Source organism: Lactuca virosa, chromosome 4, assembly GCF_052849685.1.
Source record: "Lactuca virosa cultivar CGN04683 chromosome 4, Lactuca_virosa_CGN04683_v6, whole genome shotgun sequence".
Taxonomy (NCBI): Eukaryota; Viridiplantae; Streptophyta; class Magnoliopsida; order Asterales; family Asteraceae; genus Lactuca; species Lactuca virosa.
In genome coordinates, this window is record NC_136429.1 from 215,983,457 (window position 1) to 216,005,444 (window position 21,988).

The 21,988-nt window shown below is 36.5% G+C and overlaps 1 protein-coding gene across 4 annotated transcripts; it reads left to right on the forward strand.

The window, feature by feature from the left end:
• The first annotated feature begins 2,357 nt into the window (after window positions 1–2,357).
• BGAL17 (beta-galactosidase 17) lies at window positions 2,358–10,707 on the forward strand. Of its 4 annotated transcripts, none has more exons than XM_079044959.1 (20): window positions 2,358–2,596; window positions 2,687–2,797; window positions 3,238–3,433; window positions 3,590–3,678; window positions 3,983–4,063; window positions 4,151–4,245; window positions 4,402–4,472; window positions 4,555–4,645; window positions 4,723–4,840; window positions 5,553–5,645; window positions 5,754–5,802; window positions 5,888–6,075; window positions 6,154–6,225; window positions 6,357–6,506; window positions 6,591–6,641; window positions 6,742–6,910; window positions 6,989–7,125; window positions 7,211–7,276; window positions 9,397–9,503; window positions 10,689–10,707. In XM_079044959.1, the coding sequence occupies exons 1-19, from the start codon at window positions 2,459–2,461 to the stop codon at window positions 9,499–9,501; spliced, it is 2,070 nt and encodes a 689-aa protein (XP_078901085.1). In that variant the 5' UTR covers window positions 2,358–2,458; the 3' UTR covers window positions 9,502–9,503; window positions 10,689–10,707. The 4 variants fall into 4 exon arrangements, with proteins under 4 accessions (XP_078901085.1, XP_078901084.1, XP_078901083.1 ...); XM_079044958.1 differs by lacking the exon at window positions 10,689–10,707 and adding an exon at window positions 9,863–10,059; XM_079044957.1 differs by lacking the exon at window positions 10,689–10,707 and having other exon boundaries at window positions 9,397–9,754.
• Window positions 10,708–21,988: the final 11,281 nt, after the last annotated feature.

Here is a 21,988-nt window from a genome sequence, read left to right on the forward strand (position 1 = left end):
ATGGAAGAAACATTATATATATATATCTAATTTTATCTAATTTTGAATAAAGTATGTAAAATTTAAATTGTGAATATTGTGTAAATAAACTTTAAAAGAAGCACTAACCTCTAGATCTAATTGTAAGTTTTAAGTTGAGAATATGGATGTGAATGTAGAATTTTTTATGTATTAAACAATGAACTTATTATATTAAAATGAAAATTTTGTGTATTAAAATGTAAATGGACTGTATTAAGTTGTGAATTGACTGTATTAAACTGTGAATTGATTGTAGTAAACTGTGAATTAACTACATTAAGTTGTGAATTAACTGTATTAAACTGTGAATCGATCATATTAAGCTGTGAATTTTTAATGAATTTTGTAATAAAATATGAATGATTTATGTAAGAATGTTTGTATTAATTTTCTAGAGAATATATTATTTTTGGTGTTGTATAAATATGTAAGAATATATTAGCTTTTATAACTATTTTACATCAACACTGAATTAGTAAATTAACTGGTTTATTAAACTATGAATCTAATACTTAAGTTGTAAATCCATGATTTTGTGTGCATATCTAATTTGGAAGAAGTGATGGTTGCGATAGTGGCACAGGTAGTTGGTGGTTGTAGAGTTTAAGTTTCATTTTTATTAATATATAAACTAGTGTATAACATAATGTATTAAGTTGTGAATTTTATGTATTAAACTGAGACTGAACTGTAATACGTTATGTATTTTATATAAAAATGAATGTGTGCATGAAATGTTAAACTGTATATCAGTGAATTATTATGTTTATTAAACTGTGAATATGTTAAACTATGAATATCTCTTATAAACATACACTTTTTAAAGAAATCCACAATTAAAAAGAGAGAGAATTGAAATTGTCAACGTATAATCCTTTTTTTTAATTAAATTTTGTATATTTGGCTGCAAAAATAAAATAATATGTATTAAAAAAAATTACCAAAGAAATGAGAGCTACAATATTTGTTCTGTTAAGATGTGAATATGACCAGAAAAATGTCACTGGATTTGGTGTTTCTTCGGTGACGGTCCGGTGGTTGTCCGACGATGATCTGGTGGCGGTCTGACGATAAATGACAACTAGTTGTAAACTAGTGAATGAAAAATTTTGCTCAGTATAATCCAGTCGGGAGACTGTAGACCCAACATGCAATATGTATATTTGTTTGGTTGTGTGTGGTACTTTGGGGGAAACTCACTAAGCTTTGTCTTACAGTTTGATTGTTGTTGCTTTAGGTATTTCAGAGATTAGAGGCAAGGCAAATGCTTGATCGTACACATCCTCTTCTGTTTGATTTCTGCTTGATTTGAACACTCTGATTTTGAATGATTGTATTTGACACTTATGGTTGTGATTTGGGTTTTTATATAAACAAGGATTTTTATCTAAATGAAAAATGAAAATTTTTATCGAGATTTTTGGGATGCTAAAATTACAAAGAGGATCCAATTACACAAAACACAAAACAAAAAACACAATAACACCAACATTACATAAGCATTAGTTGCATGCATTCAGACATCCAACTCAAAATAAGATAACCATTACATTAAACATACAACCAACACAACACTTCCATACATTATTGAAACAAAAGACATTAACCCTACAATCATCTCAACCCTTCTTTTGGTAGCGAATTACAAAAATCGAATTGACAAAAAGGATGAACTTATACATTCATGCTTGCATGCTAGCTTCTTGAAGGGATTGTTGGAGTTTATTCATAGACTTCAGTAACCCATGTATCACTTCCACTAATCTAGGGCACACGGGTTCATCGTACCACCCAATCCAACCACACATGCTCCCATTTCGAACACAGGACCAAAACCATCTTCCATGGTTACAATTTGACCAAGATGTGACAATGACAAGATCGCTGCTTCCACAAGGGCAAATCGTTATTCCTCGACTTTGATTTCTTGAGCTTCATCTGGTTCACATGAGTTTTCAGCTTCACATACATATTTGAAAAAAGAGGCGATCGATTAAATAAGTAATAGGTGTAACCCCTATATGAAATGACGAAAATGGCCTCATGTACAAGGCACATGGGGCATTATAACGACACAAGTAAACAGACATCCATCGTAAGGGTTGTTTACGTGCAATGTTTGTTCCAAATGGACTATCAATGCAAAAAAAAAATTAGTTTCATAAGGACTATATTAGAGAAAAATAGAAAATAATTAAGACCTGAAATTTTGTCTATTATGAAAAACAACAATTGTGTTACAAGTATTCAAAGATCAAGGGACCAAACTATCATTTAAGTGATAGGTTAGGGACATATGAATAAATATTCTAATTTCCTGGTTCTCTATTGACTGACTTAGCTTAAGAGAGTCAACTGGTCGGAAAACTTGAAAGCCTAGTGAAGGTGAAAGACAATAAACGCCGATAGCGACGGCGACGACATCTAGTTAACGGCAATGGCGAAAGGGCGGAGCTTGAAGTCGACGAATATTATCGTTCTTCTCCTATGTCTCGTTGCTTTCTCTACTGTTTTCGCTCCTCTACCTTCCCCTCTCTCGAATTCGCTCAAACCCCACAATCATCATCATCATCAAGTGAGTTATCCAAATCTAGTAAAACGTCTTCTAATTTTCATGTTTTGCTAGTGATCATTTTGATTTGCTAACTGCTGATTATAAAATCAGCAGGTTGTTAATGCTCGAAAGTTTGAAATTGCTGATGATATGTTCTGGAAAGATGGAGAGCCTTTTAGAATCATCGGCGGGGACTTGCATTATTTTCGTACTCTACCTGAGGTACAGTCTCGTATTTGTCCCCTTGAAGTTCGCGTTGAATCACACTACTACTATCTGTTCAATAGATATTTTGATCATCTGGGTACTCCATAACCAATTGAAGCCTGAATGCTAGTACAAATACTCATTTTATCCCAAAGTTACATGTCTATCACTACATTCTGCCATTGATCTGTCCCAAAAGAAAACTAGATACATCACCGTTTTACAACTCAAATATGCCATTACTTTTATAGCTGTTGGTTTAGCACTGTATAACTGTACCTGATATTAGAGGATACATTTGGAAGCACTAACTATCATCTGGATTTACAGCTATATAACACACACATGTAATCATCAATCATGGTTGTTTTTAGAACCTCCTCTTCCGTATTTGGATGAATGGACTTTTCTATAGATATTTACATGATCTGACTTCTGTCATTCTTTGGGTGCAGTATTGGGAAGATAGGCTAACAAGAGCAAAGGCTTTGGGCTTGAATGCAATTCAAACTTATGTTCCATGGAATCTGCATGAACCAAAAGAGGGTCAACTAGATTTCAATGCTATTGCAGATATAGTTTCTTTTCTTGAGCTGTGTCAGAAGTTAGATTTGCTGGTCATGCTAAGGGCTGGACCTTACATATGTGCAGGTCAAAACAGTAACTGAATCTGAATGTTTTAATTCCCTCTTTTAGTATCAATCAAGATTTCCTTTACATCTAAACTGTGGGTATCAATTAATTTGCTTCTATCCATTTGCTATTTCTTGATAAACACTCTCCATTGAAGACCACTTTTTGTTGCAGAATGGGATCTTGGTGGTTTCCCTGCTTGGTTACTTACTAAAAAACCAGCCATCAGACTGAGATCATCAGATCCAGCATACCTCTCATTGGTAAATCTTCTTTTCTATTTTGATCCTTGTTTTCATTTTATGTAACATGAGTCACATTTGAGATATTACATGATAAATTATCTATAAAAAAACAAACTTTTCTTAGCTCCTACATAAACTCTATGTATGCTTTTTAATGAGTTTACGAAGGAAAATTTGTTCTTCATTCATATCCAGTAGTGTTTCTTGCAAAGTGGTTGGTGTCTATGCTAACTACATAAATTTTTTGAGTTTATACATTTACACAGTTACACTTACATCTCACATCTCTGTGTCATTGGTGAATTTATATGAGTTGTTGCAGGTTGATAAGTGGTGGGGGGTACTACTTCCTAAAATTGCTCCTCTTCTTTACCACAAAGGAGGGCCTATAATTATGGTTCAGGTGGGTAATACTGAATTTCTATAAGCTCACAGATTGTTAAAAGATATGTTGCATTGTGAGTTTATCATGTGTAGATTGTGATTGCAGATTGAGAATGAATTTGGTTCCTATGGAGTTGACAAAGACTATCTGCATCATCTGGTCAACTTAGCAAGATCACATCTCGGGGATGACCTGATATTGTAAGTTTGATGTAATATGGTAATAAATACCCTTTTGTTTCTTAGCATCAAACTTTATTCATCACTTGACATTTATTATACACTTTGAGGGGTAGGAAGATATTTTGATTTTTGAGTTTAAAAAGTAATACCACCCTTTTTTCTTGATTTTTACAGATATACTACAGATGGAGGCACTAGAGATACTCTCACTAAAGGAACAATAAATGGAGATGCTGTCTTTTCAGGTATGATAACATTTCATCAATGCGTAATAATCATCTTTTTATCAATTCTGTAGGCTTCTAATATTGGAAAGATTAATTGTAGCTGTTGATTTTTCAACTGGAGAGGATCCTTGGCCTATTTTTAATCTGCAAAAGGAGTTTAATACACCAGGAAAATCACCACCTCTTTCTGCGTAGGTATCTTACTTTAATACCTATGGATTATCCTTGAATCACTTCATTTTATGGTGCTGATAAGATGATATTTCAGTGAATTTTACACTGGTTGGCTTACACATTGGGGAGAGAATATTGCTAAAACTGATGCAACTTCTACAGCATCGGCCCTTGAAAAAATTTTATCTAGGAATGGCTCTGCTGTGCTTTATGTATGATTGTATGCTATAAAAAGTATTTACATAGTGTTTGGTATGTGGTAATTGAAGATGGAATGGAATGGGGCATTCCGACGGAATAAAAAAAGCATGTTTGTTTGCCACATAGGAATAGAATGGAGCATTCCTTAAATAATGTGATTCCTTTTTATGGGATGATTTTCATTCCATGGGGGAGGAGTGTTTTAATTTTTTTTTTTTTTTTCATTCCTTGATGGAATGGAATGATTATATTATAATTGCAAATAGCTTTTATTTATATAATCTTTAATAAAAATAAAAAAATAACTAAAAGTATTATATTTTATGATGTCATGGTATTTTTATCTATTTAATTATTTTTATTGATGTAAACATTTTTCAAAGTTATGAATATTTTTTTTAGTATTTGAAATACATATAGTCTATATTTCAAACAATATGAAATATGTTTATATGTAATGTATTTAACATTATATATTTATATGTTATTTATCAATTCAATTTCATTTAGCTTTTTTAATGTAAATAAAGATAACATCATAACATGTTTGAATGACTCATTCCATTTCTTCAAGCCAAACAAACATGATAATGGAATGTCTCATTCCATTACTTTGTTCATTCCATTCCTTTATCATTCCATTCCAATATACCAAACAAACCCTCTAACAATCAAATTTACCTGATATCATCATGATTTAATATGGTGTTCTCTCACTTACAGATGGCTCATGGTGGAACCAACTTTGGATTTTATAATGGTGCAAATGGTGCTCAGGAATCCGACTACCTTGCTGATCTTACATCCTATGATTATGTGAGACACCTCATCATTTACTTATAACATTTTTTTATAAAAACTATTGACAAATATACAAATTTACAAATTCACCCTCTTTCAAATGGAACCCGTCTTTTCTTCTAGGATGCTCCTATTAGTGAGTCTGGTGATGTGGATGGGGCAAAATTTAAAGGTAATATTGTGGTCATTCTTATTAGATCAATGACACTAATAATAATAATATTAATAATAGTAGAAATTATTTTTTATTTTTTCAGCATTGAGGAGAGTTATAGCTAAGTATAGTGCAGCTTCTCTCCCTCCAGTTCCTAAGAATAATGAGAAGACAGGATATGGTCGAATTCAGTTAGAAAAATCATCATCTTTATTTGATATACTGGACACTAATGTGCACATTAAAGCTATTGAATCTTTAAATCCAATTTCAATGGAGGCTGCAGGCCAGGTATTTGTGAATTGTGATCATCTTAAAGAATAATTTTCTAATTTTAAAAAAAATTCAACATCAATGTCTCATTTTCAGATGTTTGGATTCTTATTATATACCTCTGAATACGTAGCAAATGGAAAGGGGAGTACTTTGTCCATACCAAAGGTAAAGATAAAGTGCACATCACATAACATGAAATGCACATTCCTTAATGCCATTGAAATTCTAGTTATTCACAAAAATGCCACCTTGTGTTTTTCATCATACAGTGTTGTGTTTCTCATTCTTAATTTCAGGTGCATGATAGAGCCCAAGTGTATGTTACATGTCTTTCTAAAAACAAGAAAGAAAGACCACAATATGTTGCAACAATTAATAGATGGTCAAATAAGCCTGTTAATCTTCCCAACACTGAGTGTGCTTCCACTAGTAAATTGTTAATTCTGGTAAATCAGTTAGTTCACTTCACATACTACTAATTATTTTTTTTTCAATAATATGTTAACGCCTTTTGTCTGTTGATGTTCTAGGTTGAAAACATGGGTCGTTTGAATTACGGACAACTCTTGTTTGATAGCAAGGTAAAAGATAAAAAAAAAAAAAAAAAACCCAACATAGACCAATTTAAGACATTTATACCCTTTGGTTTCTTCAACTAATGTATACCATTGTCTTTTATAGGGCATACTATCCCCTGTTTACTTAGATGGGAAACCTCTGCTCAAGTGGAAAATGCTCCCAATTCCTCTCAGCAATCTAAACGAACCCAAAAAAATAAATCCCATTTTTGACAAACCATATTCCAGTTTCATTAGAGCTTCTACTCGCAAAACCCCAAAAAGCAGCTTGCGTATGTTCAACTTGTAACACCCCGAGCCCAAAGTTACAGACTAGCCCAATAACAAGACTCTATGTTGCTGTTTTGCAGGAGTGGATTTAAAAGAACCGGGTTTTTATACTGGTGATTTTGTTGTTGACAAAGTAACAGACACATATATGTCATTTAATGGGTGGGGTAAAGGGGTAGCATTTGTCAATGACTTCAATATTGGAAGATTCTGGCCGGTAAAATTATATTAGTTCTTTACTGGATTCTGTAATGTTGTAGCTGACCTAACAAATTTTTATCGTTTTTTTGTGTCTTTTTCAGTCTTTCGGCCCCCAGTGTAACCTCTATGTTCCCGCTCCAGTTCTTCGACGTGGGAAGAACGTCTTGGTATGAGTCTCTCTCTCTCTCTCTCTCTATATATATATATATATATATATATATATATATATTAGGGGTAACAATTTTTATCCAACTTTCGGTTCACTTGTGGGATCCGGGCAGAACCTTCTCCCATTTCAAGTAGCGTAACAACCACTTGACTACTTGTAACACCGCTTGCATTGGCCTATTTGAAATAGACTTTAATTAAATCTTTAAAAATATTTCAGAGTTTTAGTTTGTGAAAAAGGGTCCCAAAATTTAAATCAAATTATTTTCAGAGTTTAAATATGGATAACGGTCCCAAACATAAATTTCCAAACATTTAGGGTTTAAGACTTTAATTAAATCTTTAAAAATATTTCAGAGTTTTAGTTTGTGAAAAAGGGTCCCAAAATTTAAATCAAATTATTTTCAGAGTTTAAATATGGATAACGGTCCCAAACATAAATTTCCAAACATTTAGGGTTTAAGAAAAACATTTCATGCGAGAGTGTCACAACAGATATCAAAACAAAGGTCTAAGAAGTCATTACAAACCAAGGGTCTTCTAAATGTTCAAGCTTATAAATCTTCTAAGCTCCTGATAATATCCACTAACCTGCAAATTTATCAATGTAGTAGGTTTGGCTATGGGGAGCCTAATGAGTACGATCCCGGGGTTAGACATTATATTGATAACGTATGAATGAACACTTCAGTTCATACACTAATGTACAAACCCGTACCTTCTTAAAACAACATCATGAATAGTTAGCTTGGGGTAAAATATGACATAAGTCAAAGTACATTGTCATAAATGTCAAATCTCATATAAACTTCACAAATAGATAAACAATACAAGGTGATTGCGTGCCTTAATTAGGCAATTCTCAACAATCAAAACCCACACAAAATCATATATATAGAATTATAGATAGATACTCGCATGAGTTCAAAACATTCGGATTCGATAATCCGATGAAAACCATTTTACAGAACTTTATTTTTTTCCAAAAAGATTTGTTTTAAGGAAGAAACAACTTGAATAGATAATGCAATGCATGCAACTATCCCAACAATGAAAGAGGTGAGGTGTATTCCATTATAAATAGATATTTCCTCTTTCACACTTCCGCACCATAAGCTTGTTGGGGCATGGTTTAGACCGACTTATTCCAAGTATAAGTTGGTTTTAGTAAAAAAATAATTAGGAAGGACCGATTTGGGGTCGGTCCTTTAACCACCAACTTTTATATTTGCTGAATCGGTTATTTTTCTGGTTGTACTGACCCGGTTGAAGCCGGTTTTCTCTTGAACCAGCCCGGTTGAACTCGGTCAGGGAACCACATGGGTTTTAATTCTAGACTCGCCACTACTCATAAACAATCACACTAGGTAGAAACAAAACACATAATATACATATAGTTTTCAAACAATTTATATGTATGCACATATTATCATAAAAAATGGGAAAACACAAATAAAATATCCATATATTGGGGACAAGTGTTTCAAGGTAAAATGTATTCATCTTGGTCCCAATACCAAAATCTTCTTTACTTAGAACAACACCTCTTCAAACTTATGCTTCCAAGTCAACACCTAATGCCTTTTGTGTTAATCATACAATGTTGTGTAAGAGACATAGTTTTGTGAAACAACTGATTTAGTATGATACCTTTTGTGTTAATCCCCTCGCAAAGCCTCTAAGTGGAGACTTAGTTTGAACTGTCGCGAGAGATATAGTTTTGAAACCTCAATATAATCATTTAGTGATGAGAACCTCACTTGGATTTAGTATACCTATCTATCAATTATGTCAATGTCGAGAATGAGATCGAGTTTACACTCTAAACAAAGTTTTGGAGGCATCTTAGCAACAAATATCTAAAACTTTGCCTACATGATCTAGAGGTGGTCCCGCCTCATACAAAGAAATAATTTATCTTCTAAAGGGCATGAAACAAGATTCAAGTGTGTGGCCATATTCGCAATCAGTGAGATCATAATGACAGTGGTCATATTCGCATCTTAATTTAGACAGTCGACTTCTACTCTTTCTTTACAATCATTTTCCCGGATCCCATAATAAAATATTATAAATTAAATCAAAATTCTTTTTCGACATAATTGTCCTCTTTATATAGGTTATACTTGAGCTCGAAAGTCCAGAGCGTGAGCTTATGGTCAATTCAGTGAATCAGTCAGACTTCACTTGCGGTTCGAAACATACGAGGGTACGTCAGCTGTAAAGGTATGAATATGATCACCCTTTTTTGTGAATTACCAATTCATAAAACTAAAATAATTTAGTTGGAACTATCCAAAATATGTCTTTAAGTGTTATTGTTATAAAGATAGATATTATTTCTTTATACAACTATTGTATTCAAGTTAACATTTGGGTCGTTATTGGAGGCCATGATTTCTATTTATGTCATGGAAACATGTCAGCATGTGTTACCAATTATACTGGATTATAAAATGTTTAGCATGTGTTGTCAATTATACTGGGTTATAAAATTATAAAATATTTGACCAAATAATGACAATTATTTGATAATTACACTCATTTTGGCCTTAGGGTTTGTTATTTTTCTTTATTTTTAATAGGAATAAAAAAAACAATCTGCGGTTCGGTTTGGAGTTTGGTGTCGAATAAATTTAAATCGGGTTGTTTTTCTATTTTTTTTTTTAATATTACTTTTGTTAATTGTTGCTGAGTAATTAATGTTGACTATAATTACTAACAAAAAACAGTTGAAGAAGTTGTATTTATGTATGTAAATACACAGGTGACTTCCGATCCATTCAATCCATGTTCTAGTTAAACCATTTAATTTTATATTTATATATATTAAAGATAAAATATAAACCTAATCTATTCATGAAAAAATGAACATGTTTAAACTGCCACATCTCTTTTACATTAACATCCTCGCATCATAACCTTATGCACATATGTATATTGTCATGTGATCTTTATGAGTTTTGCACTTCTCCCATGTATTTAAGTTATGTTTTGAACTTTCCTCTATATGCATATACTCCAATTTGATTTTAGATCTCGAAGAGCACATTCTGATTATGAATACTTGTTATCTCATGATCAAGGGTGTTTGTTTTAATGGATCGTATTTGATTTAATCTGATCTAATCCTAATCCAAATTGATTTTGGTTTTCAAAGTATAGACCAAAAATCCAAAATAGTTAAAACCTAAACTCACATTTGATTTGAACCAACTAAATTATAATTTAATTGTATAGGTTTTCATAATTCAAACACATTTTAAAAAGTATATATATAAGGTTAACATTAACATGTTATCCTATCATCTATCACTTTAGTCGACTACAATAAAAGAAATAAAATAAAATTCCTTTTGTATTATTCAAATTCGGATGGACTTTTAAAATAAAAGTTGCGATAAATTGCAGGACCAAGCTTTAAAGACAATATGAACTAAGGAACAATCTCTTCACTACTCATTGAAGACTTTAGTAAGACAATACACAAAGAAATCTGGAATCCAAAATAATAATTTTGTTTTGATTCAAAGTTCCAAACCATTGAGACTATCTTATTAAAAAATATCTCTGAGGCTATACACAATAGAAAGTCTTGATTTTAATTCAAATCAAAGTATAATATAAAGACCAGAATGAAATATTCAATCACTTACAATTCTTCAAACTCAACTTGTCATTTCAAATTTATTCCTATTTAAATTTCCAACTTAAAGGGAATAAAGACTGAGTTCATTAAGCTTCAATTGTATTTAAAACTTAAATCGTACGATAAAAGGACGAGCTGTTTATGAAATGTCACTCGTTTGACATTTGAGTGGTTAGTGATATGAGCAATAAATGTGATGTTGCATTGGCTTACACCATCTAATAAGCATGACCAACGCTGTGTTCCATTAATGGGTCCCAACAACAAGAAATACTCTACGACGTCGTTTGTCCACCGACAACGACTCTTTCCATGTGATGATATTGAGTTATTGACTTTGTAAACTTGTGCTTCATTTTTCTTTTTATTAGAATAATTACAACGAGTTGAGAAACTATTAATATAATTCGTATATGCATGAGAAGTTCTATAACACGTCGCATTTGAAAATTTTGTATAAAAATGCTCATAATAATAGTTCTACTTTGAAAGAAAAACTATGTATAACAATTATTGCATTCATTTTTTATTTTTTGTTTTTTATTTATATAATTTTTTAAGAACAACTAACTCACATACACATTAATTCTACTCATAAATCTATATATTTTGTCAACCACAAGACTGGATAAACAAACTTCCAATACACTTGATACCGTTGGGCTACAAACTTGTTGGTTGCATTCATTTATTTACTTTTCTTAATAAATATTAGTGGCATACCCCACTCGATGGCCAGACTCCAACGTTGCAATTCGGAATAAAAGGATCGAAGTCGCACTCCAAACTTGGCGCCAAAGCATCTTCCATGAAGATAACAACAATAGACATAATCTATCACAACGGACAATGGATAATGTTATGCTCACTTCCTAATAAGAGCACAATAGACAAGTCTAGCAAAACCGCACCATACCAACAACATTTGAAGCCAAATAGCAGATATTGTCTCCCCACAACAACAATACAAATACCACCTTCATGGAAGACTTCAATAAGACAAATACAATCTCTCAACTACTCACTCTTTGTACTCTCGTTCAAGTTCTCACATCCTAAATTAGGCGCCAAAGCGTAATTTCGGGATGATCTAGGATTATTGTGGATCGTATCATTCACTTTATGATTGTATGTAAATAAACACTCAAGCTTAACTGGGAAGGTGTAACGACCCAAAAATCCAAGGTAAAAAATTCATTTTTCAGTATAGTCAAACACAAGTGTCACTTATTGCAAACATTCAAAAACATGGTTTAATTAAAACATTAATCAGAGTTACGTCCCAAAATCACATAATGCGGAAATCACGGGTGTGTGCGCTGCGATCAAGTCGGACCCTTCCTTTCCAAACCGATGATACCTGAAACCATAAACAAAACTGTAAGCACGAAGCTTAGTGAGTTCCCCAGAGCATACCTCACATAATCCACATAACCGCATAAACCATATCAATCACATAATCTATGCATATAAACATATAGGGATGCCCTGGAAACCCTCCAGGGTCTTACTCCAGGTGCCATGGGAACCCCTGCATGGTCTTAGCCCAAGGATGCCATGGAAACCCTCCAAGGTCTTACACCCAAGTGCCTCGGGAACCCCCTAGGTCTTGACTAAGGATGCCATGGAAACCCTCCAAGGTCTTACACCCAAGTGCTTCGGGAACCCCCCCCCCCCCCCCCCCCCCCCCCCGAGGTCTTGACTAAGGATGTCATGGAAACCCTCCAAGGTCTTACACCCAAGTGCCTCGGGAACCCCCAGGTCTTTCATGCAAGTATCATAAATACAACTAGCATACCACATGTCACATACTCAACTAGCATATCACATAGCAAATAATGGGCCGACCTTGGTGCTTTCGACCCATTGGTATGGTGAGGAGACTCACCTCTCAAGAAATGCTGAAGCTTCCCGAATGAAATCCTTAGCTGCTGTGCCGCTAGCTTCCCGAGCTGTCGCTACCAATCAATATACCCAATTAGCAATTGGGTTCCATACTATAATCCATAATCTATACATGGGGTAAAATGACCATTCTACCCCTGGCCCTATATGATCCAAAACTAAGGCCCAAGCCCGAAACAAAAGCCTAACACTATAATTTCCATAAATCCATCAATGGCCAAAATTTCCAAATTGGGCCCCAACTCCTTGCGGGCCTTATCCTAAGCCCATAATCTCCTTCATTATAATTTGGTTTACTCCAAGCACCCCTTGGGACTAACTTGTCCAAAGTCAAAGGTCAAAGTCAAAGTCAAAGTCAAAGTCAACACTCCGAGTTGACTTAACTTGTCGAGTCCACCCCAAAGTTAGAATCGCGATATTGCGATCCAACTCTTCGAGTTTTCCTACAACTCATCGAGTTCCTCTGTTTCCAACAGAATCGGGATAATCCCAAACCAACTCGTCGAATCCATTCATGAACACGTCGAGTTCTTCAGTATGCAGTCATTTCTCTTGAATCCAAGGACCCCAAACCTCAGATCTCTTCCAAAATGATGTCCAGAAGGGTAGAGTTTCCAACTTTACCCTCAAGAACCATCCATTAAGCTTCAAACTCAAACCCTAGGTTCCTTAAAGAGGGTCTTGACCCATTAAGCCTTTAAATTCCCACTACAATGTTCCAAAACACAGATCTGGTGTCCCAAAGTGGGAAAATCATGTAAAGTTTCCGACTTTATGCTCATGCATGCTAGAAACACCCTCTAGGGCTCGTTTATGGCTTCATAATGGACATATTGCATGAATGGGACCTAGAGGCCAATAAAGTTTGCAACTTTAATCCTCAAGAGGTCATGTAGGGGTCAGATCTACTCCATCAACCCCTAGAAACCTCTTCTCTTTGGACAACTCAACCAAAGTCCCAAAACTCAAGCTAAAACTTCAAGAAGGGAGATCTAGTTAACTACAAGTCAAGGTGACGACGTTATACCTCAAAGATGCAACCATTGATGAAGAGTTCCTGGATCTAGTAGCTCCTTCTTGTATCCCCAAGCTTTCTTCCCTTCCAATTGGCTTCAAACACACACAACACCCTCAAAATGGCTCACAATCACTCAAAAGTGCCTTAGTGTTTTGAGGTTAGGGTTTAGGACAGTGGAGACTGGAAATGAGGCAAACTCCTGAGGTTTAAGTTGTTTAAATAGGGTACAAAATCCCGGAATTAGGGTTTCCCAAACCATGTCTAACTCGTCGAGTTGGACCTCCCCAACTCGTCGAGTTGGTTTTCCAAAAAACGCATGACAAATTTCGAACACGTCAAGTTCTTCCCCTTTAACTCGACGAGTTGGACTTATAATTGAAGTTTTATCTTCCTTAATTGACCTTCTAGATTCTGGGTGTTACAGAAGGACCCTATACTAAGCTACTTTTCGAACTTGGTTGCATTATTGCTACCATTTGTAGGACCTCAAGCAAAACCAACTTCCCAGTGATCCCAAAAGGGGAACACCTTATGGAAACATAAAATTAGAAGAAGTTCACAGATCACTCGACCACACCTTAATCACCCATATTATCGCATATCGTATTAGTACCATTCAACTTGTCACTAAGAGCGACTAAAAACCAGGTGACATTGTTGAAGACCCACCCTTGCTCATTCATCATAAATGCGCCAAGCACCAAATTTCCTTTCCATAGATTCCTTAGCAAAAGTGAATGTCTCAGCTGTAGAACAAACCTGTGGGCGAAATATACTTTGATAATACATATATGATACCCTCAGCGGCGGAGCTAGGATTTTAGGATAAATGGGGCTTAAATCGTAATAAGATATTAAAATATATTTTATATACTAATAACATAATATAGCCTATAAGATTGAAAGAAATTTTGACAAAGAAAGATCGATTTTTACATGAATGAATCTTCCAAAATTTCCAAATGACTATAAACACTTATTCATAATCATCATTAAGTAATAAAGTAATTAGTTAGAATATAAATGCATACGCTACAATCGATGATCCATTTTAGAACACTTACTATTAAATAAAAGATGTAATAACCAAAGGGCCTTTGACCTAGCAGTATTAAAAGTTGACGAATAGGTGCTCCTTAGCCAAAGGTTGAGGGTCAAAATCTCCTTTAAGAAAAAAGGTGTAGAATATTAGTAGTATATTGGGTGCGTGTGTAGACGTTCTAAAATAATAAAATGAATAAAAGATATAATAACTAATAAGAATTTAAATTGACATTTTCTTGAAATCAAAGTTTAAAGAGAGAAGTGTCGATGATTGTAATTGTCGAATTGAAAACTATGGACTATTTAGTCTGTTTAGTTGAATATCATATTAGTCTGTCGAGTGGTTTTGTTTTTTGTAAATTCATTAAATTGTAATTCCTCATATAATTAAAGAATTTGGGCCTCATGGGGGGCGATGGACTTAGACACTTAGATTATGAATATCATATATTTTGTTTGAAATAATTAAAGGAAAATATGACTAATAATATACAAGTTAAATTATATGTTGGGGGGGGCTGGGCACTTGCTAGTCCCCCATTGTCTCCACCCCTGGATACCCTCATCTTGTCATGGCAATAAACCTATGTCGGTCCGAGCTCAAGTAGGAAGTATCACAATTTGTTGGATCTATATAAACCGATGAGTGTTGTATATATAATGTTTAAACATTTTTTCAAACAACCTTTCAGTTTGTGAAAGAATGCTTGAAAAAGCCCTAAATTATTATTAGTAGGTTTCACTAGAAACTGTCTATGGCCTTATGGCCTCTGGGGGAAGTTTTTATGTCATTCACGATAAAAAACCACACACCAGAAAAAATCAGTGTCTACCGCCAACCCTAATATAAATATCGTAAGACCATCATTAATGAGGAAGTAAATAAGCTTATTTGTGGAGAAAACTCACACACCAATCACACCTCAAAACATGCACACACTTATGAATAAATTGAGATACTATAAAAGAAAAATGTGTCCTCTTTCACAATCGATTTCACTTAATTGTACAAATTATCAAAGAAAGAACACACACCAATGATTAATAACTTAATACCACCACCCCTGAAAGAGTAATGACACTAAAACACTAAACACATGACAAAACGAGCACCAAAACAAACATGAAGTCATGCTAACGGATTACCCGCCAAATGTTTTTTTTTTTTTGTTTTTTTGTTTTTGATTCACCTTGGGAAGAGAATGTTAATTAGGGATACTTCTTGTTCTTTCTTCTTATACACCTAAAGAAAGATAATGCATGGTTTTCAACTTTTAGGCGTAAGTGACACGGGGGTTTTAGATTTTAGGGGTGAGTGTTTCTTAATATTATCCAAGTGTGCTTTTATAACTTATTCGGGTATATCTGATTTTATAAATACTAATACTATATTTAAATCGAAAAAAAATCGGGTAACCCAAATACCCAAGTTTCCCTACCCAAAACTCGTTCAATCCATACCGATCTACTCAAAATCCAAACGTATTGTTCGGTTTATTCATGTATCAACTATTTTCAATATGCCTGGATAGGAGAAGGTGAGAATGAGAATTCCAAATGAAAGTGTGTCAAATAAAGGAGAGAGAGAGAGAGAGAGAGAGAGAGAAAAGCCATTTTCTCTCCTTCCATCAACCGTTGTGATCTGTTTCACTCCACACCATGACTACGAATGATCGAAATAAAAGTAGTATATTTTCCCATATTGATTCATTATACACAAATACATAGGATACAAGCACAAGAATGGGTTGAGCCCTAAAAGGGTCGAGATATGTAACAATAATATATATATATATATATATATATATATATATATATATATATATATACATGCTAATATGCCCCCGCAGTTTGAGGGGGAGGTTCTCAAATACTCAAACTGGATCGAAACTTAGAAAATAAGGGAAATGAGAGACCCTTGGTGAAGATGTTTGCATACTGGTATCGGGAAGGAACATGAAGAACCCGGATGTGGCCGATGGCCACTTTGTCACAAACAAAATGAATGTCAAGTTCAATGTGCTTGGTCCGTTGGTGTTGAACTGGATTTGCAGACATGTATATGGAACTGATGTTGTCAACAAGAGTGGCGGAATGGAGAGGCGAAAGGAGCTCTCGAAGGAGATTGCGAAGCCAAGCTGTCTCAGCAACGACATTGGCCAAGCCACGATACTTTTCTTCAGCACTAGATCGGGGGTACGGTGTGTTGTCGCTTGGAAGACCATGAAATAAGATTGTATTCAAGGAAGACACAATACCCGGAAGTGGAACGTCGGGTGGTGGGGCACCCTCCGCAGTCGGCATCGGAATATGCTAAGAGTATTTATGCTGGAGTGGCATACAACTATAGACCATGGTCGAGAGTACCGCGAAGATAGCGTAGGATACACTTGAGAGCCTGAAGGTGCGGTTCACGTGGGTCATGCATCAATAGGCAGATCTGTTATACTGCAAATGAAATGTCGGGATGTGTAAATGTCAGATATTGCAATGCCCCTGCAACACTACGGTACATGGATGATGGAGGGCCATCAACAATGAGCTTGGAGGCAATATCAACTGGTGTGCGACAGGAGTTGCATCCAGACATGTTGGCATGGTCGCGAAGGTCAGTGGCGTACTTTTTCTGAGAGAGAAACATGCCTTTTCTGAGGGGACCCAGATCAGTCATTGCAAATTTAAGGCCGAGTTTATAAATGATACTGTGAAGGTGGGTTGTAGATAAAGCCGTCAGAATGATGTCGTCAACATACAGAAGGAGATATGTTGTGTCGTTGCCCTGTTTGAGAATAAATAATGATGAATCGGTCTTGCTATGGACGAATCCAAGGGTAATGGCATGGTTGGCGAAACGCTGAAACCAAGCGCGAAGAGCCTGTTTGAGGCCATAGAGAGACTTCTGGAGTTGGCATACATGATGTGGTTTCTGGGGTCAGCGAATCCTGGTGGTTGATACATATAGACAGTCTCAGACAGGTGACCATGTAGAAATGCGCTCTTGACATCAAGTTGGTGAACAGGCCAATGTCTGGATATGGCAAGACTGAGAACCATACGGATGGTAGCGGGCTTTACAACCGAGCTGAAAGTATCGTCACAATCGATTCCTGGTTGTTGGCTATTTCCGTTTGCAACAAGCCAAGATTTGTACCTGCTAAGAGTGTCATCATCTTTAAACTTATGTTTATACAACCACATAGCACGAACAATATTGACCCCGTTTGGTCGGGGTACGAAAGACCACGTATTGTTTTTAATAAGCGCTTTAAATTCATCATGCATGGCGGATTTCCAATTTGGATCACGAAGGGATTGAGCGGGATTTTTGGGAATAGGAGAAAGGGTGGTGGTGTGAAGGTTTAGCATTGGACCGGTTTGACTATGCCAAGCCGAGAGCGGGTGAGCATGGGGTGGGAGTTGTTGGAAGTTGTCGAAGGTAGGTAGAGAAGGTCAGTGGCACGGTCGAGAAGGTCAGTGGCGTACTTTTTCTGAGAGAGAAACATGCCTTTTCTGAGGGGACCCAGATCAGTCATTGCAAATTTAAGGCCAAGTTTATAAATGATACTGTGAAGGTGGGTTGTAGATAAAGCCGTCAGAATGATGTCGTCAACATACAGAAGGAGATATGTTGTGTCGTTGCCCTGTTTGAGAATAAATAATGATGAATCGGTCTTGCTATGGACGAATCCAAGGGTAATGGCATGGTTGGCGAAACGCTGAAACCAAGCGCGAAGAGCCTGTTTGAGGCCATAGAGAGACTTCTGGAGTTGCCATACATGATGTGGTTTCTGGGGTCAGCGAATCCTGGTGGTTGATACATATAGACAGTCTCAGACAGGTGACCATGTAGAAATGCGCTCTTGACATCAAGTTGGTGAACAGGCCAATGTCTGGATATGGCAAGACTGAGAACCATACGGATGGTAGCGGGCTTTACAACCGAGTTGAAAGTATCGTCACAATCGATTCCTGGTTGTTGGCTATTTCCGTTTGCAACAAGCCAAGATTTGTACCTGCTAAGAGTGTCATCATCTTTAAACTTATGTTTATATAACCACATAGCACGAACAATATTGACCCCGTTTGGTCGGGGTATGAAAGACCACGTATTGTTTTTAATAAGCGCTTTAAATTCATCATGCATGGCGGATTTCCAATTTGGATCACGAAGGGATTGAGCGGGATTTTTGGGAATAGGAGAAAGGGTGGTGGTGTGAAGGTTTAGCATTGGACCGGTTTGACTATGCCAAGCCGAGAGCGGGTGAGCATGGGGTGGGAGTTGTTGGAAGTTGTCGAAGGTAGGTAGAGAAGGTCAGTGGCACGGTCGAGAAGGTCAGTGTCGTACTTTTTCTGAGAGAGAAACATGCCTTTTCTGAGGGGACCCAGATCAGTCATTGCAAATTTAAGGCCGAGTTTATAAATGATACTGTGAAGGTGGGTTGTAGATAAAGCCGTCAGAATGATGTCGTCAACATACAGAAGGAAATATGTTGTGTCGTTGCCCTATTTGAGAATAAATAATGATGAATCGGTCTTGCTATGGACGAATCCAAGGGTAATGGCATGGTTGGCGAAACGCTGAAACCAAGCGCGAAGAGCCTGTTTGAGGCCATAGAGAGACTTCTGGAGTTGGCATACATGATGTGGTTTCTGGGGTCAGCGAATCCTGGTGGTTGATACATATAGACAGTCTCAAACAGGTGACCATGTAGAAATGCGCTCTTGACATCAAGTTGGTGAACAGGCCAATGTCTGGATATGGCAAGACTGAGAACCATACGGATGGTAGCGGGCTTTACAACCGAGCTGAAAGTATCGTCACAATCGATTCCTGGTTGTTGGCTATTTCCGTTTGCAACAAGCCAAGATTTGTACCTGCTAAGAGTGTCATCATCTTTAAACTTATGTTTATATAACCACATAGCACGAACAATATTGACCCCGTTTGGTCGGGGTACGAAAGACCACGTATTGTTTTTAATAAGCGCTTTAAATTCATCATGCATGGCAGATTTCCAATTTGGATCACGAAGGGATTGAGCGGGATTTTTGGGAATAGGAGAAAGGGTGGTGGTGTGAAGGTTTAGCATTGGACCGGTTTGACTATGCCAAGCCGAGAGCGGGTGAGCATGGGGTGGGAGTTGTTGGAAGTTGTCGAAGGTAGGTCGAGAAGGTCAGTGGCACGGTCGAGAAGGTCAGTGGCGTACTTTTTCTGAGAGAGAAACATGCCTTTTCTGAGGGGACCCAGATCAGTCATTGCAAATTTAAGGCCGAGTTTATAAATGATACTGTGAAGGTGGGTTGTAGATAAAACCGTTAGAATGATGTCGTCAACATACAGAAGGAGATATGTTGTGTCGTTGCCCTGTTTGAGAATAAATAATGATGAATCGGTCTTGCTATAGACGAATCCAAGGGTAATGGCATGGTTGACGAAACGCTGAAACCAAGCGCGAAGAGCCTGTTTGAGGCCATAGAGAGACTTCTGGAGTTGCCATACATGATGTGGTTTCTGGGGTCAGCGAATCCTGGTGGTTGATACATATAGACAGTCTTAGACAGGTGACCATGTAGAAATGCGCTCTTAACATCAAGTTGGTGAACAGGCCAATGTCTGGATATGGCAAGACTAAGAACCATACGGATGGCAGTGGGCTTTACAATCGAGCTGAAAGTATCGTCACAATCGATTCCTGGTTGTTGGCTATTTCCGTTTGCAACAAGCCAAGATTTGTACCTGCTAAGAGTGTCATCATCTTTAAACTTATGTTTATATAACCACATAGCACGAACAATATTGACCCCGTTTGGTCGGGGTACGAAAGACCACGTATTGTTTTTAATAAGCGCTTTAAATTCATCATGCATGGCGGATTTCCAATTTGGATCACGAAGGGATTGAGTGGGATTTTTGGGAATAGGAGAAAGGGTGGTGGTGTGAAGGTTTAGCATTGGACCGGTTTGACTATGCCAAGCCGAGAGCGGGTGAACATGGGGTGGGAGTTGTTGGAAGTTGTCGAAGGTAGGGGAATTATGGGGATGAGTGGCTGAGGATTATTGGAAGTGGTAGTGGGAGGAGGCTGAGACGCCGATGGACGAGGAGGGGAAGATCAGATTGGCGAGGAAACCCATGGTGACGGTAGTTCTGCCGAAGTGGGTGTGGAGCGAGGTGGTGAATTAGAAGAGGTGAGAATACGGGTGGCAATAGGATTAGGTTCGGTATGTATGTCAAGGAATCATAGATGGGAGGGTTGGTGGGAGTCATGGATGCATATGGGAAAACATGTTCATTAAAGGTTACATGTCTTGAAATTATTATCTTTTTGGTGTTGAGATCAAAGCAACAGAAGCCCCAGCTTTCATCGGGATACCTGATGAAGATACAATGGGTAGAGCGAGGGGCAAGTTTGTGAGGGGTGAAGGTGTGGGTAGCAAAGGCATCAAAATGTTCGAAGGTGGTTATAGGTTGGGTGTTTGTTATGAAGTTTAAAGATGGGGTATTTATGGATTTGGAAGGAAGGCTATTTAACAAATGGGAGGCCATGTGAAGAGCTTCAAACCAAAAGTTGGGAGGAAGGTGGGCTTGAAAAAGGAGGGAGCGAACAAGGTTGTTTATGGTCCTTAGCATTCGCTCGAATTTTTCATTTTGTTGAGAAGTCTTTGGACATGAAAAGTGGAATTTGATGCCATTTTGGTCAAAGAGGATGTGAAGGGTCAAAGAGGAGGTGAAGGGTAAACATTTCTCCTCCATGATCGCATTGAAAATCCCGAATGTCTTTATTGAATTGAGTGCGAATATGAGCTCGAAAATGTAAACATTTTGAGATAGCATCACATTTTCGTCGTAAAGGGTAAATCCAAACATAATGAGAGTAATGATCAAGAAATATGGTGTAGTATTTAAGACCACTTAGGCTTAAAATAGGTGACGTCCATATATCAGAATGAATAATATCAAAAGGAGCACCCATAATTTTATTTGATTTGGTAAAAGGAAGACACACATATTTGCCAAGTTGGCATGCATTACAAAGAAAAGACGACAAATGTTTATTGCAAGAAATGGAACGACTAGAAATTAAAGAACGAAGCACA